We start from the raw sequence: 12,734 nt of genomic DNA, 5'->3' as shown, positions 1-12,734 counted from the left end.
TTAAGAAAACACTGCTGAGTTAAATAAGCTGTGCGTTTTCCACACGCGAATAATCAACAGATGTAATTCATTAGAATTACTTTCATCACTGGGAGCCAAAGAACCTTGGAGCAGAGAGGACAATCGCCTGCGCCGGGGTCTGAGGGCAGAGAGGCAGCTCCCGCTCTGCACAGAGACGCCATCGAGCCGGTAAGGACGTGATTTTCAGAGAACTAGCCTCTACCTGTGTCAGCACCTCCGAGTGGTTTGTACATATGTGGCCTGGTGCAGCCCGTGGCGTTCACACTGACCAGAATTTATGTGGTTCTCTCTGGTCATTTCAACTTGCCAGCAAAATGGTGCTCATAGGAGGCACGAGTTAGCGGTGAAGTTGTTAAATGTACCTTGCTAAAGGCTTACCAAAGACACCACTGAACTAAGGCTATGTGAATTGAAAAATAGGATCCGTGTCTCTTCAATATGAGACGTATGATGTATTGCAGTTTTCCCTCTTGAAAAAGTGAGAGACTGAAGTTGCATGCCTTGCACACCGAGCGAAACCTGCCCGGAACCGACCCTTGCTACAAGCACGGTTTTTCTGTCATGGTTGTGGTGCGAGCGCTTCCCTCCTGTTTCATGACAACATAACCACGCACAAGCGAGGGGCCTGGCAGGAGAGCCTCGTTCGTGGAGGAGGCAGAGAGCATGGAGGGAGAGTGGCAGGCATGGCACGGCAGGGGAAAGGGTCCTCTTGGGTGGCCCACCCCCGAACGTCTTCCTCATAAGTCCCATCCCCAGCTACAGCCCTTGTATACCTCAGCCCGTACAGTCACACGCCTCTTGCTATGTGACCACGCATAGACCGGCTCTGCGGGTCTACAGAGGAAAAATCAAGAGCGCTATTCCAAAGCTTCTTGTTCATCTGGTCAGGAGAAAAAATGTGGAAACCTGGTATGGGTGCGTGCTGACGGTTCAAAAACCAAGATGCCATGAAAAGAATCGCCTCTGGACAGTGCAAAAGACTGTGCCAAAAGACAAAATTGTGATCGTGACATCTAAGAAAAACACCTGCTCATCGTGTGAACCCCCATTAGTTTTAAGGAAAAATTTAGATTCCCTGGATTTCTCTTTAGAGCCTGAGATACTGCACCCAAGAACACTGATTTAAGTATATCGCAGGATCAGAGCTAAAGGGACTTCTACTGTATCCAAAACATAAAGTTATAAAACTGAGGCCTGGTTTGACTTTTTTGCCAACGTTTCTCTCTATAACTTTTATACCCCAAATCATTTGCATGCATGATGTAGATGATTTGTGGATGCAGGCAGGTAATTAGTTATGTCTAAATCCCAAATTCATCAAATTGCGTAATTACAAATGACAAGATGAGATATATCAGCTTATAGGAATAGGTTCTAAAGACCTAAAATAGGTCTTCAAAGGTAATAATGGAAAATGATGGTCCTTTCATTTCCAGTAAATGGAAATTCATGTAGTTTTATTATGTGAAACTGTTGATTTTGCATTTGCCCCAAATTTTGAGCTGTGCTACTGCAGTATTTATTTACCGTTCTGTACTATTCTGATAGAAATGAGTATTTTTTTTCTACGTACAGCCTAGTGTTAATAAACTGTAATTGTAAGTTGCTTGAAACAAATACGTGGAAGCAACTGTGAACTCATAAATATCAATGCAAGTTCTGAGTATGAAAAAGAAATCATGCAGTTGAAAATGCTCAGAATCCTGAATGTTGCCCAAAGACTAGTCTGGAAAAATAACAGGCCAACGCCAAATATTAATTGCATTTGCTGTATTTTGCTCCAGAGATTTGACAAGAGATTTAATTTGGAGATGCAATTTGGAGCTATAATTTGGATTGAAATACTTGAGAACATTTAATACTGTAATCAAAAATTATTAACTCACTGCATTTTAATGTGGAACAAGCAGTTCTTCTCCTTCCCTCTTTTATTTATTATAAACAGAGAAACTCTGAGGCATGAGAGAGGCATTCATATAGGAATTCAAGGAATCTTCCTAGCGAAGGAGGAAATCAAAAATTAAAGTACCAGCAGTAAAGGAGAGTTTGATTAGTTGAACAGTAAAGGAAGCAAGCTGGTGCCCGCTTTCAGCCTTTCCCTCCAGCCTCCAAGATAAGAGGACATTCAGAAATATAGATGCAAATAAAAATACGTTAACAGTACAAGTGTCCAGCTGAGGTCCCATAACTCTCTGAATAAATTGTTCATTCGCATCGCCATGAAAGGATCTTGAGGAACTAGCATGGCTATTTCCTGTAGCTTGAGACTAGACAAGACCTCCATCTCCAGAGAGAGGATGTGGGGAAAACTTGCCTCAGTCAGCCACCTAGCGCTCTGTGTGCTTGTATTAATACCAGTTCCTGTTGCACGCTAAAAAAGAAAGTGCTGCTAGCTATTTTGCATGAAATTTTCTGTCTCCCCACTTACAAGTAAGACTTAGGGAGGAGATAAAATGAGAGCAAGAGGAACAATGCGCGTGAGCTTTTTAGATAATTCTAACCATTCTACCCTTCAAACACCAAAGTACCAGCCCTCCTGGTGGAAATGCAGATGGATTCACAGTCAGCAGGTTCTGCATGGAAGAAGCTGCTGGCTGGTGACAGAAAAGCGAGCTAATCCAGACTTCAGTGCGTATTTCATTATAACAGGTTATTTCAACATCGGTTTACCTTAAACACGTTTGCTAACCACCTTACAGCATACATATTTGCATAATTTGAGAAAAACTTGATAGTTTTCAGGAGACTTACCACTACTCATTCCCTCAGGGAGAAGTGCAAATAAAGAGGCTGACCATTCAAGGATAAAATCCCAGCCCTATGCGAGTCACTAGAGAGTTCACCACTGACCTCAGCTACGTCAGGATGACACGAAACCTGCTCAAAGACGAACAGACCTGAGACAAAAGGAAGAAGCTGTGAAGTACAAGGCCCATCAGTCTGATTCATTCACAAAACTGAGTTCTTCTAGAACCTCTTTGTAAAATATTACCATTCTTATTAATCTTACTTATTCTGAAAAAATACCTCTAGTAATATGTAACTAAATAATTGCAGCATAGTCCCTGAGATCTAGGTATCTTAATTATGTATTTTTCATTTTCCTTTTTTTTATTCTCTGCATTTCCTATTGTTTCATGAAACTATTTTTGACACTTCAAGAAATTTAATAGTTTTTTCTTCTGCCTTGTGAATTTGAAAGCTAACTCCAATGAACTGTATTCACTGGGGTAACACAATATCAGCATATTTCTGAGCAAGTTAAAGCAGGACTTTCAAAAACAGTCAAGGTGGAGAATGCTTTTTTTTTGCTGAAACTTCAACTTCTAAAATCATATGACTTTTCTGACTTGAGAATGAAAGAAACCAGTCACTTTCTGCTCTTACACAACAGGTTTCCTGACAGCACGACTTCCTCATTGTGAAATGCAAAACAAAAAGACTTGACACAACACAAACACTGTTAAGTCTTTCACAGACACAGTATTCTCCATTTCTGATCCCAGTCAGATCATTTCTAGGGATTGAAAAAATGTATATTCATTAAATGTATGTAGTAAGGCTGAGTCTATTCTTTGCTAGTTTATTCAGCTTCAGTCTCCCTACCAAAAGCCCTGTCCTGAAGGATTTCCAGATCCATAATGCATGAAACAAATCTTAAGTTTTCTACTACTAGCCATTGGCTGTTGCTTTGTGTTTTGGAAATGCTTCTGCTCTTTGGACATCTCCATTTTTGCTCGAATAGAGGGTAAACTGAGCCAGTTAGGGTGTTTGCATAAATCCTAAATTACTCTTCCAGGACTCTAGGCACCTTCCACTGCGTGCCAAAGGATTTTTTTGGCCAACACCAGCCACCAGAATACACACTTCTTTACACAGTTCTCTTGTAGTAGCACGTTCCGTGCTGGCCCCTCTGTCTAAATGAAGGTGAGCTCAAAATAGAGCGTGAGTGTTGTGAGAGTGTTTGGGAATCCAGGTTTTCAGGATTGTTACTCTGCAGCAGCAGCATGACTTAGTATCTTCCCATATCCCAAATCACTCTTAAAACAAGTCAGATTAAGCTAAATGTAAAATAAAGAGCTCCTTTACAGTATCTAAGAACGGACATGATGGTTGCAAAGTTTATAGAAGAGGGTGAAAAGAAAACCATGCGTATGCCAAAGAATTACACTTTTCCTCTGGGTGGCCTAGCCAGTAGGTCTGTAGACACGCATGGTCATCTAGATCAGGATCCTGCTCTCATTCTGTGGCACAGATCATAGAATCATAGAATCATAGAATCATTGAGGTTGGAAAAGACCTCTAAGATCATCGAGTCCAACCGTCAACCCAACACCACCATGTCCACTAAACCATGTCCCTAAGCACCTCATCTACACGTCTTTTAAATACCTCCAGGGGTGGGGACTCCACCACTTCCCTGGGCAGCCTGTTCCAATGTTTCACCACTCTTTCAGTAAAGAAATTTTTCCTTACATCCAATCTAAACCTCCCCTGCCGCAACTTGAGGCCATTTCCTCTCGTCCTATCGCTTGTTACTTGGGAGAAGAGACCGACACCCACCTCGCTACAACCTCCTTGCAGGTAGTTGTAGAGAGCGATGAGGTCTCCCCTCAGCCTCCTTTTCTCCAGGCTAAACAACGCAGTTCCCTCAGCCGCTCCTCATAAGACTTGTTCTCCAGACCCCTCACCAGCCTCATTGCCCTTCTCTGGACACGCTCCAGCACCTCGATGTCCTTCTTGTAGTGAGGGGCCCAAAACTGAACACACTATTCGAGGTGCGGCCTCACCAGTGCCAAGTACAGGGGCATGATCTACATCTGTAGGTAATGTTCAGAGGAAGACCTGGGCTGGGTATAATTCCTCCATCCTTTCATACTCCAAAGCCATTTTGGGGAGTTTATCCAGATTGAATTTCTTCATCACACCCACCTCTCTCCTCAGGGACATCCATACCTCCACCCGGAAGGAGTCCCAGCCTCCCTTATGGCGGACTACTGGCAGATCCTTCCGGTTTTGAAAACGCTCCTGTCCTTTGTGCTTCTCCCGGCACTACCCCTTCCTCTCCCGTCAGGCTGGTAAACCAGTGTCTCTGTCAGGCTGGAAAATGTCCCAAGCCCAAAGTGAAACTTCAGTGGTTCGAACCCCTTTCCATCAGGACACTCCTGCCTCGGTGCGTACCTTGGGACTAGACACACACGCACGCACGCACACCTCCCCGCAGCTTGAAATACTACTTAGCGCAGAGGCTTTTTTTCCCCCACACACACCGGTATAAAATACCGTGCTGAAAGCCGCCGTACTCCCTGAGCACAGAGCCCGCGGCCAAGGCGGCGCCACGGCCTCTAAGATGGTGCCGCGGCCCTCAGCACCCCCGCAGGGCGCGCCCCGCGCCAGGCGCAGTCGCACTCGCTGTGGCACCGACGGGCCCGCTTTTCGGGGAACAACCCTCGGCGCCACTGGAGGGGAAGCCGCTGCCGGGAGAAGCCCGCAGCCCCGAAGGGCGCCAGGGCGGGCTCCCCGGGCGGGGCCGGGGTGCCCTCGGCCCCGGGCCCGCCACCCTGCCCCCGCGCCGCTGAGGGAGAAGGGGCGGGGCCTACCCGGGCGCCCTGCAGCGCCGCCCGGCTCTGCTAGGGGACGCCACCGCGCGGGGGGGGAGGGGAGTCACGAGACACGCCGCACCAGCTGTTGCTGGCAGGCTGAGGCAAGATTCCGGGGAGGAGCGCTATTATTGGCTGAGGAAGAGCACCGCAGGCGCTCCCATTGGCTTGCGTGCGGGGAGAGGCGGAGCGTGGGCGTCTATAAATACGGAAGCCGGGGCGGGCGGCCGGCACAGCTCGCGTCGGGGACGCAGCGGCAGCTGGACGAGGGTCTCCTGTCTGCTCAGCGCCGCCGGGACATGCTCGCAGCCTGACTGACCGCAGGTGGCCGCCGCGCCCGGGACACGAATGAAGAAGCAGTTGCTCCTCCTGTTCACACATCGGGGACTCGTCAGCCGAGGGGGCCGCAGGGGGAAGCGCCGTCGAAAATGGCCTCGTTCAGCATCCGCGCCGCGCGTCCTGAGGACTGCCCCGACCTGCTGCGACTGATCAAGGTGCGGGGCGGAGGGAGGGCGGAGGTGCGGGGGGGGGGCAGAGCCGCTCCGGCGGCAGGCGAGACCGGCCCTCGCTGTACCCTGCCGGGGGAGGGCCGCGGCGGGGGCCGGGGGGATCTCGCCAGGCGCCGGCCCGCCCGTGGTGGGCGGCCGGGTTTGGGGCAGATCCGCAGGCTTCAGCGGTGGGGGGGGCACCTTTGCCCTTCTGTCTGAGCGAAAACAAGCTCTTGCGCAAGGGTGCGGGGGGGGTGGCGGGGAGCGGCCAATAGGGAAGCGGCCGCGGGGACCTGCGGGGAGAGCCTGCTTACATGTCCTTCCCTTCCAGGAACTAGCGAAATACGAGGACATGGAGGATCAAGTGGTGCTAACTGAGAAAGGTATATAAGCGGCATCTGCTCACCTTGTGACCTTGGTAGCCTTGTGACAGTGTCTGTAGCTCAGGTGCCGATTTACTCTGCTTTTCTAGAGCTGCTTGAGGATGGTTTTGGCGAGCACCCGTTCTACCACTGTCTGGTTGCAGAAGTGCCAAAAGAACACTGGTCGTCTGAAGGTGAGACTTCCTGATACTTAATTTTAGACGCTAAATACACAAGAGGCATCTTATACTTAATGTTAGCGATGATACGTGAGGTTCCACCAATGAATTGGGGTAGGAGGAATAGGTTAACTGTTAAATGCAGTAACATATAGTGATACTCTGCTGAAGTAGTTGCTAATCCTGGAGGCGTGGGAAGATCAGGTATAACATGATGTGCTTGACTCCAGTTAATTAAATGGCTTTTCTTGTTTGACCCTGACTTACCTTTATGTAATCCTGTTGAATCACATTTTTTTCTTTAATTTGTCCCCAATCTTCAGGTTACAGTCTCTAGCTTCGCCATGTACATGGCCCTTCCGTGTACATGGATGGGCGGGGAGGTAACTAAAAGATCCGTTACACAATAAAGTAGATGATCATAATATGAGGTAAGGTCTACAGGGACAAGTGCTATGTCCCAAACCTTTACCAAAGACACAGTAGATCAGAAATCTGTTTGCACGCTTCTCTTACAGTATGTGCAGAGTGTTATGGCAGATGTAGTTAAAATACTCAAGGTTTAGGTTTGAGTGGGCTGCTGTTGGAAGAGTTGGTTTCTCTTCCCTGCTGAGCCACAGAATCATAATTGAAGCTGCAGCTTTACTTACCTTGACTTTATGGTGCTGAAGGTAAAGAAAACAGCGTGATGCTCTCAGTGGAAGCATAAGATGAGGTGCTGGAAATGCTTCTGTAAAGGTGGCCTGTGAGCATGCCTTCTCGCACAGTGTAGATACTGAGGAATATACATTGAAAGATCAGTGTTCAAACTTCAGAGTTTGATACTGTTTTGGTTGCTAAGGAAGCAGAGTTGGGGCAATCATCTAGACTGTGAACTGCTGTGTAAAGTTTTCACTTGTATTCCAGAATGGAAATACTGATAAATCAGTAGGGTATGCATTTGTTTGTAGATAAAAGCCTTGTGTTCAGCACTTACCCTGAAATCCTCAAAAGTACTATGATAGTATGGCAAGGGCAGGCTTCGTTCTGTTAGGTTGATACAAGTTCGTGAGAACTCATATTTTCAGTTGTGTGCTTACTTGCAAACTTCATTCTTAATTCTAACCTAATAGCAAATGTCTGCATGTCACAGAAAGACAATCTGTACGTTTAAACATGCATGTAAGACTTAATATTTTTGCCTTTTAAGTTCAGACTAGCTAAAGTTGCACCCTTTTGTTTCAGAACACTGCATTGTGGGCTTTGCCATGTATTACTTCACTTACGATCCATGGATTGGAAAACTGCTGTATCTTGAAGATTTTTATGTGATGGCTGAATATAGAGGTATGTATTAAAAAATTAGATGAGCTGCTTCCTATAGGGCTTCTTTAAAATTAAAACTTAGTTTCTTGTTGTGTTGGTTTTTTTTAGGGCTTGGCATTGGGTCAGAAATTCTGAAGAACTTGAGTCAGGTATGTCTAAGTGATAAGTCTAAACAAGCAGGGCTGAGGACACAAGGCAAGGCAGTGTTCTTGCTCTTCTGTGAACTGCATGAGAGCTTCTTCAGCACTACTCAGAATTAAATTAAAGGAGGTGACAGGACACTAGGTGACTTAAAACATTGCCTAGAGTCTGTTAAACAGTGACAAGTGCTGAAGTGACCGACAGAATGAACTTGATGACTTCTGGTGATACACAGTCAGTTGCTGCGTAGTCCCGCCAGTTCTTAATAGGCTTATCTGGGGCTGTTGTTCGAAACATGTCTTGTTGCACACTTTTGCAGGTTGCTGTGAAGTGCCGCTGCAGCAGTATGCACTTCCTCGTTGCAGAGTGGAACGAACCATCCATCAGGTTCTATAAGAGAAGGGGTGCCTCTGATCTGTCCACCGAGGAGGGGTGGAGGCTCTTCAAAATTGACAAAGAATATCTCTTGAAGATGGCAACAGAAGAATGAGATTATTCCAGCAAATAAATTCTTTCTGCGAATATATATGCTCTTTGAATAAACTCCTCCTTGCTTTCTGTGTACAGTTTGTAGTGGAATAAAGTAGTGTGGATGCTAATAATGAAAATGCTATGCAGGTGTGGTCATAGAGTAATTGGTACTGTGATCTGGAGTTGAGGCATCTGTGAAGTTGAGTATGTGCTTGTGTGTGTCCTTTACCAGTGTGGGCTTGTAATCTTCGTGTATGGAAACTTCATTCTTGTAAGTGTCATTCAAATGTGTACAATGTACACACTGGTAGGGTTTGTTTTAATTATTGCCTTTTATAAAAATAAATAGTGTTTTCACTTCATGGCAGTAGTTTTGACTTTAATTCTCACATACAGTTTTCAGTTAGATAACATGCAAATTAATAAAACAATTCACCCAAGCACTTTCATGAGTGAAGCATGATTTGCCACAGTCCCAGAGTGATAAAAAGTGCACTTGTGTGCCTGCAGGACCCAGCGGTGAGGCTCTGAGCACCTGTGCTGGAGCTGAGCATTTGGAGGGGTTTGAGAGCAGTCTCTGCTGCTTGTGTGGCACATGAGCGTCCTGTCCAGCGAGTGTTCTGTGCAAGTGAACTAAACTTGAGTTACAGTTGGTTTGTTTGGAGTCCTTCAATTAGGCTGCTGCTCTCAGCCCTCTAGAAAGCAGCTCCAGAAAAACTGGAGCTTGTGGCATTGCCTCCTTGGGACTTTCAGTTAACTGCAGAGCATCTCAGTCAGGAGGGCATAGCCTTGAAGGGGAAGATGCACCTAGCTGTGGTTTCAAAACCTAAATCACAAAAATAGGTTTGACTGGTCAGGAGTAGGAGAATATTTTTACAAACCATAAAAAAACTCCCTTATGTGAGTCTTAAAACATCAAACTTGAATGCTTCTGGTAATCTGGGTTTATGTACGTGATTTCAGATACTGTACAGAGTTTTTCACGTGCTTCGGTGTTGTGTAGTCAGTGGCAGTGGTGAGCTGCCTGAAATTAAGTGCTGTGTTAAGCAGTGAAAAACTCTGATCCTGTGTGTTCAAACCTTTGTACAGCAGTAAATGAAAACAATGCTGCTCATGAACTTTTTAATCAGCTTGGAAACAAACTTACCAACTTTGCAATACTGTGTTTGCCTTTCTCATAAGTCGATGGTGAAAGTGGGTGCATGCAAGTTTTATGCCGCTCTCCTCTTGCTCTGTAGTAACCCCACAATAAAAGGCTTCTTTTGGCCAGCACTGCTTTCACTTCAAAGGAAGAGAAGAGACTTACCTGCCTTGTAACATGCACGGGTTTAAATAAAACAAGGTTTTAAACTGATTTTGATTGCTGCATAAATCATGTGTCATCTAGAAGATGTCTTCTCATCCTAGAGAGTAGTGGGCAGTGACTGCTTCAGCCATGGGTAACCCTAACCTAAATTTAAGAACAAGACGTCCCTCTGCCTAGCATCAGCAGCAGGTTGTGCAGGGCATTTAGCATGAAACTCCTCTTGTTTTCTGTTTTGTTTTTGTTTTTAACTAAGGCGTAGGCAGCAGTGTGCCAGCTCTGCCCAGGTGTGAGATACGGCTGTCGGCTGTTGCCTCAGGAATGAGAAAACCAATAAGAAATACAGGAGCTCTTGGAAGAGAGCAGGAGGTAGCATGTGTCCAAGTGGTTGTCCAGACAAACACAGGCTGGACTGAGCCCAGAATCTGTCGCGTAAATTACCCTGATTTAGCAGATCAGGTTCTGCATAAGAAACAGTCATTTCCAGACACTCCCCGTGTCTGCGCAGCACCCCAGCTGTGAGTGTTCATATCACACGCAGGAGCCTGAGGCTCAAATCCCACTCCTGCCCGAGGGGAACAGAAATCTGTGTTTCTTGCTTAACAGCAGATTAACTGCTAGGCTATGAACCGCCCTGCACTTGCAGAGGTGTTTGATACTTGCTCTTGTTGAGCCTGTTCTATTCTGCAATTCAGTAGGCCAAAAAACATGAGAGTAAGCCCACTCGATGAACCGGTCCAGTAACTAGAGCTGGAGGCGGAATGGGAAGGACGAGTTGGTCTCCAGCTCTCGCTGAGCCTCAGGGTGTTTCATCTTCTCATCGGTGAAGCTGCAGTAACTTCACTGGTAACCCAGTGAGCTACAGTAACCTACTCGTGCATCGCAGTCATAGTGGAATCTGGTTTGAGGTTGTTTTAAGCCGGTCCTTTTGGCTCTGTATATCAGTCCAGAAGGTGATTACTAGTAGAGCAGTTTAAGAATGTTTTTATTTTCAAACTAACAGTTCATTAGATATCTAGGACAGAACTGCTTAAATCTCAGGCCCCAGACTTCTGGAGCACAATAAGGCTATCAAAGCTGCATGACTAAATGGAACAAGGTAACTAATTAGGCATTATAATTAGGAAAGTAAGCAGCTTAGTCAGATTTTTCAATCAATTTAAAAGTGTTTATCGTATCTTGTTCATCTTCTTCTGCCAATGCAGTTTACCACCGCATTTTCTAAACGAACGCTGCTGAAATAGATTCTCAGGGAGTCACAGAAAACAAGCGAGGCAGTGCTAAATGAGAAGACCTTTTCTAGCCAACTGTGATAATCTTAAACATTCACACGTGAAAGTAAAGACAAGGACTAACCTTTCAGATGTGACTTTCACTGAGATCCTACTAAGAGGTAGGGTTTTTAAAACCAGCAGAAATATTCTCACAGTTATGGTACAGAGTCTCCAACAGAGTGATGTAATGCCATGGCTCAAGAAAAGATCATTTTTAATTCCCTCAATAACGTTTTCTCAAGCTACCAGGAGACCAAAGTGACTCTGTAACTACAATCAAGACATACAGCTGAGTATTTTCTACCAGTTTAGACATGGGAGAAACCTCACCCGGCTTGACTTTCTTCGTTTCCAGGATCATGATCACACCACCAAGCTGCAGTGCGAGCGTATGATCGGGGCTAAGCAATATCAGTAGGCTTTGAGCTGGTCACCGGTATCACACCAGTGGGAATCCATCACAGCACAGGCACAGGGCTTGCGTGGGGCCTGCAGGTATGTCAGCCTTCTGCGTTACCCTATTTCCTCGACGCAGCGTGCCTGCCTCTGGGGAAGAGTTAGAGAGCGGGTGTTATGACAGCACTGATAACATCTCCGGGGAGGTGAGGTGCAAAGAACCTCGTTGCTCTCACTCTCAGGCTCATCACTCGAGAAGTTCTCCTTATGCCAAGCCAGCCAGCAGAAGACTTCGCAAGTGAAGCGTTTCCACGTTCCCGTCGGGTGGGGATGGAAAGGTGGCCTCGGACAAACTTGCGGCTGGAGGACATGGTGGAGGGCCATACCCAGCTACAAGAAGAAGGAGCGCCGGGCTCGCCGCCCCCTCTGCTTGGCGTTTTCCTGCTCGCAGGCTCCCGCACAATGATCTGAGCTGTAGCCATAGTGACAGCACGGAAGGAGGCTTTTTTGTCTACATAATTTGAGTTAAAACATAATATATGCGAGGAAAACAACCCTTCCCCCTCCCCTCTTCTTTTAAAGAGCCTTTGCTCTCAACGTAATTCAAAAAGCCAATGCAATCTTTTCCCCCAAAGAGCATATAGGTGCTTAATGCATTCCTGCACACTGAGTTTTGTCTTGGGAGACTTGCCATCCTGGAGCCTGGCCAGCTGAATGCGGAGGTCTCGCTGACGCAGCTGCAGGGAAAACACCAGCTACGTGTGGAGCAGGGACTCAGGAAACCGTTGCGTAATTCACTGCTGCACAGCATTACCTCAGGCTGGAGGCTAGCTCAGAGATGTGCTTCATGCCTCCCTTTCTTTGAGTTGACCAGTTTTATTTCCTTCAGCTAGCACAAGTTTCCTCCTCACAGCGCTCGCTCCCCTGGGCTCTCCCTCCACACGCCTCGGGGGAGCAAAAGCTGAGCTGAAGGAGCACACACACGCACGCGGGCACGCGCCGACTGATGGCAGCGCCGATGAAACCTGCAGCGTCCAGCTGTTTGCCTTGGTTTAAATAATTCACCTCACTTAACAGACTCGGCTTTGCCCGGTTGTTTTGCTTGCCTGGGCAGGATTGCTTAAATGCTTTTTTTTTTTTTTTTTTTTGGAACTCAGGTTTCAGAGAAGTGGCCGCAATTTAAATAATGGCATT

General features: G+C 46.5%; 1 protein-coding gene across 2 annotated transcripts; it reads left to right on the top strand.

The window, feature by feature from the left end:
• Window positions 1-5,854: 5,854 nt before the first annotated feature.
• On the top strand, window positions 5,855-8,929 carry SAT1 (spermidine/spermine N1-acetyltransferase 1). Of its 2 annotated transcripts, none has more exons than XM_076356184.1 (6): window positions 5,855-6,115; window positions 6,441-6,492; window positions 6,582-6,665; window positions 7,875-7,976; window positions 8,064-8,104; window positions 8,462-8,929. In XM_076356184.1, exons 1-6 carry the CDS (start codon window positions 6,050-6,052, stop codon window positions 8,564-8,566), a joined length of 450 nt encoding a protein of 149 aa, XP_076212299.1. In that variant the 5' UTR covers window positions 5,855-6,049; the 3' UTR covers window positions 8,567-8,929. The 2 variants fall into 2 exon arrangements, with proteins under 2 accessions (XP_076212299.1, XP_076212290.1); XM_076356175.1 differs by having other exon boundaries at window positions 5,856-6,115; window positions 8,416-8,929.
• The last annotated feature ends 3,805 nt before the right edge of the window (window positions 8,930-12,734 follow it).

Source organism: Aptenodytes patagonicus, chromosome 1 (genome assembly GCF_965638725.1).
Source record: "Aptenodytes patagonicus chromosome 1, bAptPat1.pri.cur, whole genome shotgun sequence".
NCBI classification, from domain to species: Eukaryota; Metazoa; Chordata; class Aves; order Sphenisciformes; family Spheniscidae; genus Aptenodytes; species Aptenodytes patagonicus.
The sequence above is the reverse complement of the archived record's forward strand: the minus strand, read 5'-3'. Positions and strand labels throughout refer to the sequence as shown.